Raw genomic sequence first — 20,134 nt, 5'->3', positions numbered from 1 at the left:
GGCCTCCTTCACCAAGATGTTAGAGTGATGAGACCAGGTCAAGTCATCCCTGATGTTGACCCCGAGGTACCTGATTTTGTGTGAACTCTCTCTACTGCAGACCCATTGATGTGTATGGGGGCGTGGTCTCCCCGCCGCTGCTTCCTGTGATCAACAACCATCTCCTTCGTTTTGCCGATACTGAGCTGGAGGTTGTTATCCAGACACCACAAAGTCAGTGACCTTACTTGGTCTCTATAGCTGACTCGTCATTGTCAGAGATCATGTCTATGATGGTGGTGTCGTCAGCAAACTTAACGATGGTGTTGGTGACGTGGGTTGCCAGGCAGTCGTGGGTGGAGAGAGAGTACAGGAGCGGGCTCAGCACACAGCCCTGGGGAGAACCAGTACTGAGAGTCAGTGAGGAGGTGTTGCCCATCCGCACCACCTGGGGTCTGCCCGTCAGGAAGTTCAGGATCCATCTGCACATAGAGGGGTTGAGACCCAGATCCCTGCGCTTCACCACTAGCTTGTGGGGCACAATGGTGTTGAAGGCTGAGCTGTAGTCAATGAACAGCATTCACACATATGTGTTCCTTTTGTCCAGATGAGAGAGTGCAGAGTGGAGGGTCAGAGCGATGACATCCTCTGTGGATCTGTTTTGTCTGTAGGCAAACTGCAGCGGGTCAAGTGTTACAGGCATGGAGTCTGTGATGTAATTTTTAACTAGCCGCTCAAAGCACTTCATGATGATTGGTGTGAGTGCTACAGGGCGGTAGTCATTCATGATGATTGGTGTTTGTGCTACAGGGCGGTAGTCATTCATGATGATTGGTGTTTGTGCTACAGGGCGTTAGTCATTCATGATGATTGGTGTTAGTGCTACAGGGCGGTAGTCATTCATGATGATTGGTGTTAGTGCTACAGGGCGGTAGTCATTCATGATGATTGGTGTTTGTGCTACAGGGCGGTAGTCATTCATGATGATTGGTGTTTGTGCTACAGGGCGGTAGTCATTCATGATGATTGGTGTTTGTGCTACAGGGCGGTAGTCATTCATGATGATTGGTGTTAGTGCTACAGGGCGGTAGTCATTCATGATGATTGGTGTGAGTGCTACAGGGCGGTAGTCATTCATGATGATTGGTGTTTGTGCTACAGGGCGGTAGTCATTCATGATGATTGGTGTTAGTGCTACAGGGCGGTAGTCATTCATGATGATTGGTGTTTGTGCTACAGGGCGGTAGTCATTCATGATGATTGGTGTTTGTGCTACAGGACGGTAGTCATTCATGATGATTGGTGTGAGTGCTACAGGGCGGTAGTCATTCATGATGATTGGTGTTAGTGCTACAGGGCGGTAGTCATTCATGATGATTGGTGTTAGTGCTACAGGGCGGTAGTCATTCATGATGATTGGTGTTAGTGCTACAGGGCGGTAGTCATTCATGCAGATTACTTTTTGCTTTTTTGGCACAGGAACAATGATGGACTTTTTGAAGCAGGTGGGGACCACTGATTGATGTAGTGATAGGTTGAAGATATCAGTAAAGACATCAGCCAGTTGGTCAGCACAGACCTTGAGAACACGACCTGAGACGTTATCTGGTCCAGGAGCCTTACGGGTGTTAATTCTTTTTAGGGCTTTGCAAACGTCTGCCCTGGTCATTTGTAAAGGACCATCCTGGTCCATTTGAGTATCCATGCTGTGGAATCTGAGCATTAACAATTACAATATGAATGTACGTTTCATTGGAAGTGAATGTGCCTAGATAATGAGAACAGAAACCTCTGTGTTTAGATTCTCTCTCTGTAGGTTGTGCTCTGATAACCACAGGAATGTTTACATAGACCATTTGGCATGGGGGTTACTGTCTTGGAAACCTGATCTTTGCTAGGTAGACACACCCTTCAAAGTATATATCAGCTTGTAACCAACATTACAGTGAGAAGAGATTGAGTGAGATGAGATTGAGGTTGTGTAAGGAAGGTCAGGTCCGTAACCTCATGAACAAGACTATTTAATGCTGCAATAAATAATTGAATTACTCTCTCCCTTGACAAACGGGTATGCGATAATTATCACAACCACTGTACGAAATGGCTGATTTCTAACACCAGGGATGATGTTCTCAAAGTGAGTATAGACAGAGTTTAGTTCCTCAGGGAGAGAAGCCAACACTTCCCCCACACTGCCTGAATAGCCTTTATAGTCAGTGATGGTTCTCAGACCACTTCACATGTTCCTGGTATTGCAGCCCTGGTAGAGAGATTCTACTTTGACTCTGTATTTGCTTTTTGCAGGAGTCCCCATGTTTGGATGAGAAAAGGAATGTGTTAGAGAGGGATCTGGTATTTGTTTAGAGGGGCATTCTTGACCGGCACCAGTGGATTGGAGGGTTACTTGTAAATCTGTATAATCCTTTAGTGTCTATCTGTTGTTTGTCCAGTAATTGTGACTCCTCAAGTGTTGAGAAGGTTACCCATGTGGGGGACGACAGCCTGTCCCTTGTGTGAAGTCCAGGATATGTGATGGAACAAGGGGAATGTGTTTTACTGACACACATTTTACCATACCCATTTTTCCCCTTTAAGTACTGCAGATTGTCCTGTATTAATTTAGAGATTATTCACTGTTACTCTGTAACCTGTGTACTCTCTCCTTGCAAGAATAAAACTGTTTATTGTGCAATTTAGTTTTCCTCAGTCTTACCTACCATTTCCGTAAATCGTTTGGACTTGCCATCACACATGGCACGGATACCACTGTTGACCCAGGGTTTTTGATTAGGAAATTATTTTGTAGTAGTACGTGGTACAATGTCACACAGGTGTAAACATTCAAGCCTATCTATAACTCTAAAAAGTGGGCTGAGCGCAGCCCCAGCGTTGGCTTGAGAGGGGATGTACACAGCTTTTAAAATGACTGATGTAAACTCCCGGCGTAGATAGTTAGGGCGTCATTTAATCGTAAGATGCTCCAGAGAGCATCCAGGAGAAATGCAGTCCGCGTCCCGACACCAAAGATTGTTGACCATGATGCAGACACCACCCCCTCTGCTTTTACCGGACTCTGCCGTTGGATCCTGCCGATGAGTGGAACAATGGCCGCATCTGGGATTGAGGGCTCCAGCCATGTTTCTGTGAAAACCAGTACGTTACAGTTCTTAATGGCCCGCTGTAAAGCTAGCCTGCTCCTAAATTCGTCCAGCTTGCTGTCTAGTGACTGGACGTTCGCTAAGAGAATACAACATGTTGCAATCACAAATCCTAATGCTTGTCTCAGCCCCAGATAATATCCACATTTTCTTGAAGCAGCAGCAAGAGTTAAGTGCCACAACGAAAATGAATAAACTAAAAAATTGAGTAATGGTAAAAACACACTTTTTACTAGGAAAATTACAAGTATTTTTATTTATATTACCATCACCATTAGTCATTTTTACAATCACATTTAAATGTACATAATTCTTTATATGCAAATTGATATGAGCCTCTTAGTAACAAAGGTAAACATGGTCTAGGCTCCATGAATCAGGACTCCGAGCACAAAACCACAATATTTTCCAAACCCAGGTTTTGAAGACAGCAATTAACTCATCATTAAGTGGTTCATTGAATCAGCTACTTTTTTCAGATTTTGCACGGGAATGGGAAACACTGATAAACCTGTTGGTTCTGGTTCAATGGACTCGTATATCATGAATATAAAAACTGCAATCAAAAAGTGTCTCAGTAGTTGTGCTGATCTCAGGTCAGGGTCATCCCTCTCCATAAAATCATATTTTTGTTACAACAGAAAGAGCAAAACTGATCCTGGATCAGCATTCCCGAAACGTTATGACTTCACACCCAGATCATCCCAGGTTAAATAAGAGAGAAGATTGGGATGACTTAAATTAACATTCAGTAAATTAAAAAATATAAAAAATGATGCTGTTCTAAACCAGAAAACATTTAAACTAAATAGCTTCTCCTTCTCATGAATCAAGAAATCATTGAAAATAGATTCTATGTACTTCCTGAATTAGAACTTTAATACATTTGAACCCAACCCAATCACATGAGATATGATCATTTTTTCATAGAGATTAGAGTTAACCCCAAATTAGCATCTGTAAACATCCATTGCTTCTCTTACAGAACTTTACATACGATAGTTTTGAATGATAGCATGAAAAATTTACCATCTCATGTAATCTCTTAGGTTGTTCTTTGTACACATGATGACTATAAAAACACCCTCCTCCAATGGCATTTTCTTTCCTTGTAAGTGTTCACTGCTGCTTTTTGTCCTGCTCTTGAGGGACCTCTGGCTTGACTGCCGTAAGCATAGAAAAAATGTCCAGTAGAGCCTGTCTGATGTGGACTCCGAAACGGTGTGAGTCCTGAGAGAAAGACAAGACATTTTAGAGAGAGAGGAGGACAGGAGATATACAGGAGTTGGGCAAGCCCTTAATAATGGTGCATTCACAATGTTCAGCAGACCATGTTTTTGTTTTATGATTCTGTTATGACCTACAGTTGAATGTGAATTCCATAAGAAATAAAAGACGTGTTTTGCCTGCTCACTCATGTCTTCTTTACAAATGGTACATATATTTCCAATTCTCCAAGGGTAAGCAAACATTTGAGCACAACTGTATAGAAAATACAATAAAGAGCTGTGAAATATAAAATACACATACAAACAAACCAATCAATAAAAGTATATTTCGTGTGACCTAACATTTGGATATCTAAGTCTTTTTCACAGTACTGTATATAAAAACAAATGATTTGATAGAGTTCCCAGCAGAAAGTGGCTGAAATGCATGTCATCTATGAAGAACGTTAGTCAACGGGATTTCAAAAAACGTCCTCCCCAGGCAAGTATGTGTTACTGCTTCGTTGGATTGTCTCTGAAATGGCTGTGTCAGGAGGAACTGGGAGGGTTTGGACCAGAGGTGAGTGGATCAGGAGGAGTAGAACGCTCTCTGTGATTGGTCAGAAATCTTGATTGAGCAGTCAAACGCTTTGTGATTGGCTAAAGATTGTTTTTCAGTTGCCCGGTGTGAAACAAGATGAATCAAAAGTCTTTAGGGACCTAGAAAATGAATACATTCTGAGTGTAACAGGCCAATGTCACTTATCACCCCTCCACTGACCATGCTCCCTGTCACAGCCTTGACCATGCTCCCTGTCACAGCCTTGACCATGCTCCCTGTCACAGCCTTGACCATGCTCCCTGTCACAGCCTTGACCATGCTCCCTGTCACAGCCTTGACCATGCTCCCTGTCACAGCCTTGACCATGCTCACTGTCACAGCCTTGACCATGCTCACTGTCACAGCCTTGACCATGCTCCCTGTCACAGCCTTGAACATGCTCACTGTCACAGCCTTGACCATGCTCCCTGTCACAGCCTTGACCATGCTCCCTGTCACAGCCTTGACCATGCTCCCTGTCACAGCCTTGACCATGCTCCCTGTCACAGCCTTGACCATGCTCCCTGTCACAGCCTTGACTATGCCTACCACCTAAGCCCATTTTTGATCCAGAAAAAACCCTGTGTTTTACCGTCTCAGAGAAGGAGCGCTTGCAGGATACGTGGTAGTTGATCATGTCCTCCCCTACAATAATGTACGACACTCCATAGCCGTCGTCCGCCACCTGGAATCAAGATAAGGCATATAGTGAGAGAGGTAAAAGGTATACGCATGCAGGTTTCTGTGTCTGCTGGTAGGTTTCTTTTCTTGTCTCTTTGATGAGTTTGTTTGATTGTGTACTCACAGGGCCAAAGCCTCCTCCCAGAGAGATAAAGTCTGGGTGATTCTTCATGTCAAACAGCTCCAGCTGCTGAACCGGTGTCTGACTGGTGGAGAGGCGCCAGGGCTCTGACAACACCTAGAATGATATAGGACTGTTAAGTCAGGCCAATGGTTCTCAAACCTTGTTCCAGGGACCCATAAGTATACATAAATGTTTGTGTACAGAAATGTGTATTTACCCTAGCACTACATAACTTTAATAACAGATAGCAAAAAAAACCCATTCAGGACCAAGTTTGAGAACGTTTGAGTAAGACCAGGGCATCTCAACCTTCCCCACAGAAAAAATATATAAATAAATTGTGAAAAATTCAATTGAAAAACAAACAGAAATCTTCGAGGGGGAGAAATGAAAGAGGCCTACAGCAACATTAAAGGAACTGTAGGAAATTCTGGCAAGTACTGGCTGTACTTGGAATTTCAGTGTACTTCCTGAAATATAATTTCAGACAAACGAGCACTTCGTCATGCAACAGCCGGTACTTCCCCTTGTTTTTGTAGTGTTAAGATCTTTTTTTTGTTAGATAAGCTGCCATGAACATAACTATTTCAACAACGGTCATTAGTGTTTTGTTGTCCTACTTCAACTTGTGTTTGATTGCAAATGCTTGTTGTGTATAATGTCAAGTGAAACACTGCACAGTGAGCAGTCTTTTCATTGAACGGTTGTTGATGCCTATTGTTAATCCCATCACAACACTGACACAGATCCATGAGTGAACCACACAATCGTGACTGAACAAGGATGGATTGATGGCCTTCTGTTGGTCCTATTGCGCCCTAGAAAAAGCTTCCTCTAATGTCCTGTTTTCATTTCCAGTAAAACAAAATTCTCAGAAGAAAGTTTTTAGTTTTACCAACAATCTCAGTTACTGCTATTCCATGCATATTTGCATGAAATTTGTCACAATTTGAGATAACGCTGGTCTTGCAATGGCATAGCTAACTGCAAAGTAGCGACTTAAAAGCTGTGCCATTCCAGGGTCCCAAAGGAAGATATTTTAGGAAGATAGATTTTTAATATGGTAAAATTAAATAATATACTCTGTTAAAAATAATAAAAAAAATAATACAAAAGTATTGACCAGGAAACACAGGCACCCAATTTTGGTTGCATGCCAACTATGTTGATTCAGACCGCTCTTTTCTTGCTAGTAAGATCTGAAAAAATTAACCCAAAACAGACCACTAGGCCTAATTACTAGTGATGGCCAAACAAGGTTTCATTACCGTTCTTCTAGCAGCAGGATATTATGCTAGGAGTGCTAACACTGTACATATCATTGAAATGTACAGTGGATATAAAAAGTTTACCTACCCCTATTAAAATGCCAGGTTCTTGTGATGTAAAAGAATGAGACAAAGATAAATCATGTCGGATCATTTTCCACCTTTAATGTATAATGTGAACAATTCAATTGAAAAACAAACTGAAATAAAAAACTCACAATAACCTGGTTGCATAAGTGTGGTCCATTGGTGCAGCAATTTGTACATAATAAATAAAAAACTAATAAGAATAGTGGACTGAGCATAAAAACACCAGATTGAGCATTAATAAATTACGAAAAGATGTAGTAGAAAATATGCAAGGTGCAAGAATTGTCCAGTTGATGGTTGTGTGTGTATGTGGGGCTATAGTCAGTTTGGCTCTGGGGGCATGTGCATGAGGCCTACTGCTGTAGGAAATAAACTGTTATTGTGGCAAGAAGTATCAGACGGGAGAGTTCTGAATAATGTTCCAGGGTGAGAGGCATCAGCCCCTTATCTTTTTCACATCCTGGAGGTGTGTATGTCTTGTAGAGATGGCAGACACGGATTCTTCTTTGCATGGTAGTGTTTAACTTGCATGTGTGGATGCCGCGTCAAACTGTGATCACAGACAATGGTTTTCGGGAGTGTTCCTGAGCTCATCCAGTGATTTCCACTACAGAATTATGTCTATTTTTAATGCAGAGCCACCTGAGAGCCCGAAGATCACGGCCATCCAATATTGGTTTTCGGCCTTGTCCCTTGCGTACAGAGATTTCTCTGGATTCTCAGAATCTTTTAATGATATTATTTACCATAGGTGTTGAGATTCCCAAACTGTTGAACTATTTGCTTGTGCTGTCTTTCACAGAGTGACAAACCCCTCCCCATCTTCTGAAAGCCTCATCCTCTCTGGGATGCTCTTTGTATACCCAATCATGTTACTGACCTGTTGCCAATTTACCAAATTAGTTGTGTGATATTCCACCAGGTTTTTGAAATGACAATGCCTTAAGCTGAAGTACATATTAAAACCAGTGCAGTCTTTAAATTTAGAGGTGCTAGAACAAAAAGTGAGTGTGAGGGGAATGATCTGGGTGTTTGTAGTACCAGTATTAGTACACAATGACTTTGGACTTTTAAAGACCATTTTACTATGGCACAAATAGTAGCCTGAAATTACAGGCTACTTGGAGGAACATAAATTCTATTGAAAAAACGTCAGTGTCTTAAAATAGCCTATGACTGGGTGCAGGACAAACGAGCAGGATTAACACGTCAATAACAGCCAGAACATGGCGTTTGTCCATTTGTCTTCTGTTATATTGAATCTGTGCATTGTTGTACACGTTCTATTTTGGCACCTGCTTGTAACTAGCTACGATCAACATTGGATTACCAAGAGTAACTATAGTTTTAAATAATCATGAGTAGGCATTTTAACAAAGACCCCTGTTTTCAAACCTTCACATATAAAAAAGAAGCTTAATTTCCATTAGATTAAATGCGTCTCTCTGAAACTGATTTATATTTAGTGATTTAGTCTGTCATACACATCACACTCCCTCATCTGCTAGTTTTCCTGCATGTATCATCACCCTACCTTATTTCATTGGTTTGGGTAGATGACTCCCACTCTCCCATGGGGAATGGAAATTCAGCCGGATGCTTCAGAACAGTATGCGATGTATAGGACCTTCTGTGTACTGTTTCTGCTAGCATGTTAGTCATGTATGCACCTACCTCTGTTAGGAACGGTGACTCCACCCCCAAGTATTTGGACACCACATACAGGCAGAAGAGATGCCTGTCGATGCCAGACCCTGTCATAGCCAATCTGTAGAGGTTCTGATGCTTCTCCGTAGCCAATTGGAAAAGCCGCCTACACTGCTCCACTCCCTATAAGAAGATTAGAGACAAGATACAGTGGATATAAAAAGTCTACACACCCCTGTTAAAATGCCAGGTTTTACTGTGGCCTAGAATGTGAACAATTTAATTGAAAAATTAACTGAAATCTTCAAGAAAAATAAAAAATAAACTTACAATAACCTGGTTGCATAAGTGTGCAAACCCTCTTATAACTGGGGATATGGCTCTGTTCAGAATTAACCAATCACATTCAAATTCATGTTAAATAGAAGTCATTACACACCTGTCATAATTTAAAGTGACTCTAATTAATGACAAATAAAGTTCAGCTGTTCTAGTAGGATTTTCCAGACATTTTCTTAGTTGCATATCAGAGCAAAAGCCATGGTCCGCAGAGAGCTTCAAAAGCATCAGAGGGATCTCACTGTTGAAAGATATCAGTCAGGAGAAGGGTGCAAAATAATATACAGAACTAAAACCAGCTCCTAAATCTATGAAAAGTTAGTAGTCAAGAGGACTCCTAAGTCACCAAGACCAAATCACAAACAATCCTAAAAGGGCTGCTGCCAGCAATACGCCTCGTAATCAGGTTGTCGTTTTATAAACATTTAATGATACTGAGCTTTTAAAAAGGTATTACCTTGATCGTGAAGGTATTATGATCATAGTAGAACTAGTCATTGATGCTTCACCAACAAACAGAAACAACCCAATAACATCGGAAATCAAGGTTGTGACAACTCTACTCTACTTGGCCACAGGGAAAATTGAGCTATGTAGCGCAGATGAACTATGTAAATCTCAGTCATCTATCAGTAGAATATTACATCCAAGAATAAATGCCCTCTCCAGACACCACATCGTCTGACAAATCTTTAGTTTCCTCATGATATTTGCCAACTACAAAGAAACAAAACCGACATGGCCATAGCTCGACAACCTGGTGTAGTTGGTGGTGGGACACACAACAGCAGGAATTATTGCACCATCGAAAGATTAACATGCATTTCTTTACAAGAAGCCAGACAAGTATGAGATTAGTCAGCATATCATTCTTGGTTTCACGTTTAATTAGTGACACTTAGCCTACATTTTAATTTTAATATCTTAATTTCAATATGGAAATATGACACCTTCTTCTATAGTTTTGCTATGATGAATTCATTGACAGAGACCCCTTCCCTTTCACTGTGGACATAGTAAGTAGGCTTGTTTGTGGAACACAACATCATCCATAGAAACGCAGTCAACCCTGCCCTTTCTTTTAGCTTAAGACTTCTACCTGTTCCTTTTTAAAAGTTGGTCTTGGCAGCTTAGTGAATAGGTTTTAAGAGGAAACCCTTATCTAGGAACTTTTAGTGCTGTTGAGGAGTCCTCCTAGTGGTAAGATAAAATGTTTTGTGAATACAGCCCCAGAGCATTTGGAACGTTCATGTAATCAATATGATCATAGATCAGTGTTGCCGTTTAAGAAGCCTTATGGCCTGGGAAAAAAAAACTGTGTAACGTTGCATACATGGAGAGGCAGGACACATGCGGTTTTCAAAGAAGAACTAAGACATAATCAAACTAAAAACCAGACAAGAAACAACACATAATGTTACATAATGTGTTCAAAACAAAACAAAACAGGCAAGGAACACAGGGAAGCTGGAACTTAAATAGGGTTTGTGACAAGGGATATTTTAAAAAGCACTGGAATTCAGAGGATTCAAACAGGAACAAATGGCTTTATCCTTTTGCAAGTTACATGTTTAATGAGGGTCTCCTTCCCTAACAAATTTCTAAATACGCTAAGACCTGCAAAATCAAGATCTGTCCAGATTGCTTGTCTTCCCACACATCCTGCTGTACCACAGAGATCTGTGGCCCCATTTCGTTTCACAAAATTTTAGAGCAACTTTTAAACAAGGCGGGGGAGAAAATTCAGAGCAATGGAAGGACAAGTGTTCATAGAAAGTTCAGAATAACCCCAGCCAATATACCTCTCCACACTCCATGGCCTTGACAAAGGCACAGCTCTGGTTGGAGCAGGATCGTACGGTCTCTGTCCTCCCCTCACGGAACAGCCGTGTCATGGAGGCCTCATAGGTAAGGCAAAACGTCTTTCGGTCCTGCAAGAATGGGACAGGTAATACGGGTCAGTATGTTTATATGCACAATATACAAGAAATTCTTGAAGTGTATGAATGTATGCTTGTTATGATTAGTTTACAATAGAACATCTGTTTAGTGTATAGCGTTTTGGCAAAGCTCAGTCGTGACTGTATGTGGCCTTTCTTGAAGAGTGGCTTTTTTCTTGCAACCCTCCCATACAAGCCACATTTGTGGAGAATTTGTGATATTGTTGTCACATGCACACAATGACCACTCTTTGTCATGAATTCCTGCAACTGCTTCAGGGTTGCTGTAGGCCTCTTGGTAGCCTCTCAGACCAATTTCCTCCTGGCTCTTTCATCCAGTTTGGAGCGACGTCCTGACCCAGGGAGGGTCTGTATTGTACCAAATACCTTCCACTTCTTAATAATAGACTTCACTGTGCTTCTAGGCACTGATAAAGCCTTTACATTTTTTTTGTATCCATCTCCTGACTTGTGCCTGTCCACAACTTTATCCCGGAGATCTTTTGACAATGCTTTGCCACCCATAATTGACTGTTTTCTTCAGTTGCACTACCAAGGACTGAAATGCTTCAGGAAAAGCTTGTTTCATGCTGAGCTAATCAAAATGACCACAGTTGATCACAGTTGAAAGTCAATTGGCTTTGTGTGCTATTGAGAAGGAGATTAACTATACCTGGTTGGGTTTAAAAGTAATTTTTAGGAGGGGGTGATTCCAACTCAGTGATTTTGTTTTTTTATTTACATTTTTTTAAATTTGTAAGTTGTAAATACAGCTGAATAAAACAAATATTGTTTTTGTTCCGTTTTCATTTCAGACTGCAAAGCAACAAAATGTGATTGTTTTAAAGGGGGTTGTTTATTTTCTATACCTACTGTAATAATGTAAAAGTAATATTTTGTAGAGTTATCTTTCCTGCTTGTCAAATTGAACGGAATTGTATTCAGATTTACTTTTAGGTCGTGCTGTATATTCGTTGTTAATTAAATAAAGCTGCATTGAGAATGATCTTGGCATTCAGCTCAAATATATTCAATTTGGACTCCTCAGTGAGCGCAGTGCCCAGGATTTCATACATACACAAGAGATAGGCTTCAGTATACAGAAGCATATATAGTATGGCCAATCAGCAAAATAGTGATTACATATAAATCTTTCAATTGTCCATTCTAAATGCCACCCCCCAAAATATTACAAGCGGCCAAGTATTGTCCCCCATACAAGATATTTTCCAACACAAATCTTTATAAAAAAAGCAGACACCATTTCAATCAAATGAGATATGAGTAAAAAAAAAAAAAGAATCCCCCACTGTGTCATAATGGGATTCCGTTACTTCTAGCTTTATCAACTGAGCTGCAAAAGCAATTTTTGTTTGGCTAATAACATGAAAATGTATCATGTTTAGGTAACTGTACTTACATAGTATTTTACTTGCGCAAAGGGAGAGTGCACTTCTTTGGTAAAAATGTATCTAAAAAACCATCCGCAATCCTGGCCCTGCCAATAGGCAAAATAGATGCAGCATTCCGGTAAGAATTTTGAAGGTTAAAGCAATGTTAATAACAACAGACGTTTTGATGCCAAGTGGGTATTTTTCTCACTGGAGGACAATTGGCATGACAGGCCCAGCATGATCCACCCTAATCTCCCATTAATCTCACAGACATTCCCCTCAACTTACCCTGTAATAAGCCAGCTGCAGAGCGAGCTGAATGAAGGCGTCTGGACTGATCTTCAACTTCTTAATACGTCCCTTCCCAAAGTCCCTGAAGGGGAAGACGTGACAGTCCACATCATCAGCTAGTGCCTGGGCCACTGACAGTGAGACTGATACCTGCTCCTGAACCTGAACAAAAAGAGAGGCTGATAGGAGGGGACGAAAGCGATGGGCGCATGCACATGAACATGAATTAACCAATGACTTCCTTTGGATAAACATGTCTGTTTAACACCAGGTATTTTTTGTGACATAAAAAAATAAATTATAATTGTCCTGTAGCAATGAGTGAATAGATGTTCAAACTATTTGTACTACTTGTTTTTGAAATACAATAAAATGTATTGTCCTTCGAAGTAACTGACAAGGGTATTTTGTAGGATAAACGTAGGCTATGATCACTGACCACTTCCTATGTGTCCTGGCAAAAAATACTTAACTTTATAATTATTGGAGAACATGTAAGAACTATGGAAGATCAACATTTCGGACTCATGCAAATAAAGAAGGTTCTCCCCTGACTTGTGGCTGAATTTATTTTGTTCATGGATCAAAAGTGAAAACAATCTAACAGCATGGTACTGTGAATACGGATAGATGGATTTTGCACTCAAACCACACTATCTAAAAAAGCAAGTCAGAGTATCCAGACTAACACATCTGGAACCAGAAGCCCTAGAATCTTAGTTTTTTAGGACATACAAACCTGGGATGAGGACACGTAAGACTTGTGTGCTTCAGAGATTCCACAGGAGAAGAAAAGTCCTAATATAGGCCACTCTAGTGTGAATTATTCACCTAGAAGTCCTTGCTAGGTGGATAGCAGGTTGACATGTGTGTAATAGTAATATTAAAAATCTTGTACAAGTTTCGTGCTTGAATTTAACTACAACAAGGTAAAAACAGCGACTGCAGCCTCAGGCATTGTAATGGAGTAAATGGCTAAATCATTGGCTGATGACATCAAAAAGAGCTTGAAAATAGATTAATGTCACCAAGAGATAATACAAAAATATGCCATTGTTCCAGAACGTTTGTTGAGGTTTTTTGATATATGGAAAACATGGGAAGAAATTCAAAGAATACCTAATGAATTACAACATTTCAAAAATGGAATGATAAAGTCCTCAAAGATAGTCTTGAAATAACTGTGAAGAAGGTGATAGATGTTGGGCATGAAAAGTTATTAAATTGAGCTTGACACAATGTATGAGAGTACTAACTATCTTTGTATGGAGGACACTAGGTAGGAAATGTGATGTCCCATTACTGATGGGTCCCAAACACCCTGTCCATACCACCTGTTAGGAACTGTGTATGTGACTGTCATAGGACTCTCTGAATCGACCCTTGGGTCATAGGTTGGAATACACCACACAAGGGTATTTTGTAGGATAAATTATTTCTTATAATAGTCTGTGTAATGGTTGGCAATGACCACTGACCACCTCCAGTGTGTCCTGGTATAAATGACTGTGTTAACTTTGTATTTATTGGAGAACATGTAAGACCTATGGAATATCAACATTTTGGACTCATGCTCATTAAAGATTCTCCCCTGACTTGTTTGTTTAAAGACTCTGTTCATGGATCAAAAGTGGACAGAAGCTAACACAGGTGAAATAATGTGATGAGGTGTTGGCTGAACAAACAGATGAATTGGATAAGTTAACAAAGGGACTTGAAAAGCTGAAAAAGGAACTGTATATGTTGAAAGCAGGAAAAACATCTAAAGACACTCAAAGCCCATTGAAAAAGAAACCAGAATCATGTCACTATTGTGGAATCCCTGGCTATTGGCAGAAGGAGGGTCGCAAGAACCAAAAGACAGGATTTTCAGATTGTTGGAACGAGACATTCCACACGGCGAGCAGCGGCAAAGAAAGACCCAGGAATCAAAGACGGATGATGTCCTGGCTATAGCTGGAACTGACACGAGCTTGTATAATCACTGATAAAGATCTCTAAATGTATTTCCAAAAATGAATCGTGCCTAAAACATTGAATGAAGCTGGAACCTATCAAGGAAAACTAATCCCTTCCCTTGTTAATGACCACATTTAGTATTGCAATTTCCACTGCCTTTACTTTCATTGCACATATGTACATTCCACTTGTAATGTACATATGCTTAATACTTGACAATACTTGCATGTTATCTGGTCTCTTCTATTTGCACTTCGGGTTAGATGCTACCTGCATTTCATTGTACTGTACTTGTACTGTTCAATGACAATAAAGTTGAATCTAATGTGATCTAATCTAATGGGACAACAAACCACATTACATGTGGATGACACTTCTGGGTCTGTCATTGTGGGGTTATCTGGAGGTGGCTGGCTGAGAACTGAGAACCACAGCTGAGGAGGACCACAACCCAGTACACAGCTGTCCTGCTGCCTCTCAAAGACAGAGAGGGATATGGTTTCCCTTCTGCCACAAACATCACTCGCCACTCTCATTTTCATATAGAGGAACATATAACACAAAATAAAAACAAAGATGGGATGGAAGAGGCATGAGAGACAGCTGTTGGCTTGTCATTGGCCTATTGGATTGTTACTTTTCACTATGACACTCTTCTGCCACTTGGTGTTAAGAATGGTAGACTAAGATGCATTGCACTAACAATATGATTTGATTAAATCAACTGGTTGAATGTCATTTGCATGTCTATTATGATACCTTGCTATATGATGTGTTTGGTCTTCTTACACAAAACCCGAACCACCTTGACTGTAGCTTGTGGTGTATAGTATAACTGTTTAGTACCCTTTCCCAATCAAAGTTTAAGGGTTATCCATAATATCCATTTTATATTAATTCGACTGCTCTTTCGCCCTGCATACGCACCTGTATGTTGCACACGTTATATATACCAGTATTTAATGACTTTGTAATTAGCACGGTTGTGCTGCCACAGTAATGATTGGGTTGCCACGAAAAGGATCGGCGTGTGCGAAAAACGCGCGCGCCGATAGAACATTGACATCCATGTTTGGTTTTCATTTAGGATGCTGATAATATCGTACGCTGGACTGAATATGTTAGTTTCCTGCACACAGCTAAAGAGTGTAGGCTAAATTGAGGCTGAATGAAAACCGTTACCCGTTAACAGTTTAGCCGGATATAGCCTCAAGTTTCTTAAATTAAACCAGCCTTTGGGCTGAGGACATATTTGCACGTTTTATGCTGACCACAAGGTATGCGATTATATCTTTTATTTGAGTTGTTAAAGGTTTGGCCTATGGTCCTGTGCCTCTTGCACACACAGTGAGGGTGAAGACTGCCCATCAATAACAGGCATCACATCCTATGTATTGTCCTTTGTTCAGAGTTAGTCAGCACTTGTGATGTGTTACATGTGTTGTGTTACGTTTCTCATGCCCATATTCTATTAGTCCCCCTTCACACAGGTAACAAATAAAAAACAGAAAATAATAAAAAGGGGCTTGATGATGCTTTATTATTCCTTAAATGAAATGTAAATAAGATGCAGTGGACACAGCTTGCCCTGACATAGCACTGTATGGCACTGCAGTCATAGTGACCATCGTGATCAATCTTTACCAAACACATCAAGTCCCAGGCTACTATCAGTCTAACCTGTGTCCAACAGAACCAGACCTAACATACATGACCCACATGCATCAACATCATACTAACAACCCAACATATCCTGAACATAACAACACTCAACCCCAATGAATGTCCTAGTGACAGTTTCTACCTTTTGAAAAGGAATATAGCGCTATTAAACATATCAGGATAGTTGTCGTAATTATGACTATTATGCAACTTCACAAAAGAAAACAAGTATTAATGACCAATGTTTGGGTATTGATCATATGTATTCCTCTACCTGTCTTGTGAGGAATGAACATACATACATAAGAAATCAAAACACCAGTCAATTTAGAAAAACTATTGATTGTTAGGAATTAAGCTAGATTCTTATCAAGTGTACTGTTGTCTGTTTCTTTAGTCTTCTTTGTCTTTCATCAGTGATGTCACTGATGCAATATCAGTTAATGCAGTCACTTTGGTATGGGCCTGATAAAATATCAGGTCTTAAATGTCAGTGATGTTGTGTACAGTTGTGCTCAAAAGTTTGCATATCCTGGCAGAAATTGTGAAATTTTGGCATTGATTAGAATTTTTTTTAATTTAAGGATAGTGATCATATGAAGCCATTTATTATCAAAGTTGTTTGGCTCGGTTTTAAATCATAATGATAACAGAAATCACCCAAATGGCCCTGATCAAATGTTTTACATACCCTTGAATGTTTGGCCTTGTTACAGACAAACAAGGTGACGATACCTGAACAAAAATGAGCTGCATGGTCAAGTAGCCACAAAGAAGCCTTTACCGGGCCAATGCCAAAAAAAAAGCAACATATTACAGTTGACATGGTGTTGTGGAAATTTCTTAATACAATCTATTGTCACTGATTAAAGGACTAAGTCCCACTGTTTAGATAGATAGAGGAATGTGGGGGATCTGGCATTTGCTTAGGGGGCATCATTGACTGGTGTCAGCTGATGAAAGGGTTACTCTTTATCTCCTTATCCGTTTGAACTCACCAGGGCATCTATTGTCTGTCCAGATACTGTAAGAACTCTTAAAGTTGAAGAAGGTATTTATGGCGGGAAGGAGAGCTGTCCTTGGTGTGAACCTTTGGGTAAACACTACAGTAAACATTATGGCAGGAAGGATAAGGTGGGGGAAGATAGCATTTGACTTGTGTGATAGAACAAAGGGAATGTGTCCTGATTGATCTGGAATGTCCAGGATTTGTCACACCCCTCTCCTGTCTTTAAATACTGTCGATTGCCTGTTTTTATTTAGAAACTATCCACCGTTACTTTGTAACCTGTATACTTTGTAACCTGTATACTTTCTCCTTGCAAGTTTCATTAAAACCGTTTATTGCGCAATTGATTTCTCCTGTCTTACCTACCATTTTCGTACTACTATTTGGATTTTAGAAATTGCCATCACATTTTGGGGGCACGTCCGGGGTCCTAATCCTGATCGGTTCGAGTCTTTTTCCACAGCAGGTTTACCGTGCACGGCCTGAGAACAATCTCTGGACTCTATTATCCTCCTAATAGGCTATCCTGTGAGGGGTTGAGAGAGAGTACCTGACTGGAGCTGAGACTCGTGCCGGATCGGTACAGGTTTCCTGCGGAAATTGAATTTGGAGGTAAGAACGCAATTCGGTTAGCGGTTATAGTTAAAATCTGCAGTTATATTATCTCACTTACGGGCCGACGGGTCTATTAATATGTGTTAGGACACGTTAATTGCGTTAGGGCGCGAGTATACTAGTGGTTAGGGCTCCTTTTCGCGTTAGGGCGCGAGTATACTAGGGGTTAGGGCTCCTTTTTGCGTTAGGGCGCGAGTATACTAGGGGTTAGGGCTGCTTTTTGCGTTAGGGCGCGAGTATACTAGGGGTTAGGGCTCCTTTTTTGCGTTAGGGCGCGAGTATACTAGGGGTTAGGGCTCCTTTTTTGCGTTAGGGCGCGAGTATACTAGGGGTTAGGGCTCCTTTTTGCGTTAGGGCGCGAGTATACTAGGGGTTAGGGCTGCTTTTTGCGTTAGGGCGCGAGTATACTAGGGGTTAGGGCTCCTTTTTTGCGTTAGGGCGCAAGTATATGTGTTAGAACACACGTTGGATTTTCTTTTACCAGGTTTTCTGAACATGGGTAAGTGCGGCAGTAAACCATTAAACGTCCCTCGTAGTTATGTTGGGCCAGCAGAGATAATGAAAGATAAGTATGGTGTTTGGACTTGTGAACAATTGTACCTCTGGGAGTTTTTGGGTTTTCCAAAGAATGGCAGCTTTAGCCAAAGACAGTTGCATGGGTTGAAAGAGAAGTTGGAGGAATACGAGCAGGGAAAAATTAAGAAAATACAGAAGGGGAGACGGAAAGTAGATTGGAAAGCTTATGGTATGTGGAAAGAAGAAACTGATAAAAGATTTAGGCAGAGTAGTGTAGGGACTATTGATCAATGTGTTCTGGCTCCTCTTACTAAGGTGGATGTGGATCTGGATTGCCCTCCGTCTGGCCGCCCTCCTTCATATGCTGCTGCCTCACCACGAAGGTCCACAACAGATCCTGAACCACAAGCAGAAAAGTCGTCGAAAATGTCGCAAGAGAGTCCCACTCCTGTCCGGAAGATTTATCCTTCACTCAGGAGCGTCACGTCGTCTGAGAAGCCTGAAGGTCATTTCCCGATGGTAGAAGTTGCTAATCCATCCGTGGGAGGTGACGTACATGGGCCCCCTACTATTTTCGTCTACCGGCCATGGTCGCCTGCCGACCTTAAAGACGTGGCCGCCTCACTACCCAACCCGGAAATGGAAGGAGGAGAAGAATTCAATCGTGTTTTTCTCCAGACGCTTGAACAATATAGACCAAATATAGTTGAAATCGAAATGGTCATGATGAAAGCCTTACAGCTCAGATGGGGAAGGGTGAAAGGAGACTGGCCCGTGCAGAATGGCCCGTATAATTGGGATGCTGGTTCTCAATACAGGATAACCATCATGGCGCTGTGTGGACGGATAGGTGCCTTTTTCCCGAGACGGATGAACTGGGAGAAAATATCTGACGGCAAACAGACGCCGGGGGAAAGAGTCACAGACTATCGTAATAGACTTGAGAAAGAATTTGAAATTCACAGCGGGATGGGCAAAAAACCAGACGGGGCTAATGATTCTCCCTGGGAACAACAGTGTAAGATAAGACTGGTGGCTGGTTTGCTCCCAGATTTGCAGAAACATGTAAAGGAGCACTGCGTGGCCTTGGACGAGGGCCGTATGGAAATTGTTTGGCCGTATATCAAGCACGCCGAAAAAGTCTGTGAGGGCCAAGAAGATAAGAAAAAAGACGAAAAGGGGAAGCGCGAAGCTAAACTACAGATGGCCCAACTTGGTTTTTACAGCGACTACGACCAGAGGGCCCGAGGACGAGGTAGAGTGAGAGGACGAACACAGTCTAGGGGCAGAGGACGAGGGTCTGCTAATCGATACAGTTATGACAAAGGTTGTCATCGTTGTGGCTCGACTGAACATTGGGTACGCGATTGTCTGGAAAAAAACACAAGAGAAGATGGACAAATGAATAGGGACAATTTGAATTCCGGTGGATTTACAGTGAACAACCCAAGAGCGCATAGGACTGAAAATTACCAGGGAGAGGGGAATTGACGGTCGGACGGGGCGGTCCAGAGAACATCTACCAGTAAGATCCACCCATTACATGACCCCGCACATATTGATGTTATGCAGACACTTAATGTACAAGCTTTTAGAGAGAAAGTAGAGTATCAGGTTAAACCCATGATGTTTCTTACAATTAATGGTAAACAG

At 41.2% G+C, this 20,134-nt stretch overlaps 1 protein-coding gene across 3 annotated transcripts in view; it reads right to left on the bottom strand.

Annotated features, from left to right (window-relative positions):
• Window positions 1–3,378: 3,378 nt before the first annotated feature.
• Window positions 3,379–20,134, bottom strand: part of cpt1cb (carnitine palmitoyltransferase 1Cb) — a 66,502-nt gene continuing 49,746 nt past the window's right edge. For all 3 annotated transcript variants that reach the window (XM_020051177.2, XM_020051176.2, XM_013131859.4), the window contains 6 exons: window positions 12,718–12,882; window positions 10,898–11,026; window positions 8,784–8,939; window positions 5,752–5,865; window positions 5,539–5,631; window positions 3,379–4,367 (listed from right to left, as the gene is read on the bottom strand). In XM_020051177.2, coding sequence (XP_019906736.1) covers window positions 4,257–4,367; window positions 5,539–5,631; window positions 5,752–5,865; window positions 8,784–8,939; window positions 10,898–11,026; window positions 12,718–12,882 — 768 coding nt within the window. In that variant the 3' untranslated portion in view covers window positions 3,379–4,256. The remainder of the gene's footprint in view (window positions 4,368–5,538; window positions 5,632–5,751; window positions 5,866–8,783; window positions 8,940–10,897; window positions 11,027–12,717; window positions 12,883–20,134) is intronic.

The sequence above is a fragment of the Esox lucius genome, chromosome 11 (genome assembly GCF_011004845.1).
Source record: "Esox lucius isolate fEsoLuc1 chromosome 11, fEsoLuc1.pri, whole genome shotgun sequence".
NCBI classification, from domain to species: Eukaryota; Metazoa; Chordata; class Actinopteri; order Esociformes; family Esocidae; genus Esox; species Esox lucius.
The sequence above is the reverse complement of the archived record's forward strand: the minus strand, read 5'-3'. Positions and strand labels throughout refer to the sequence as shown.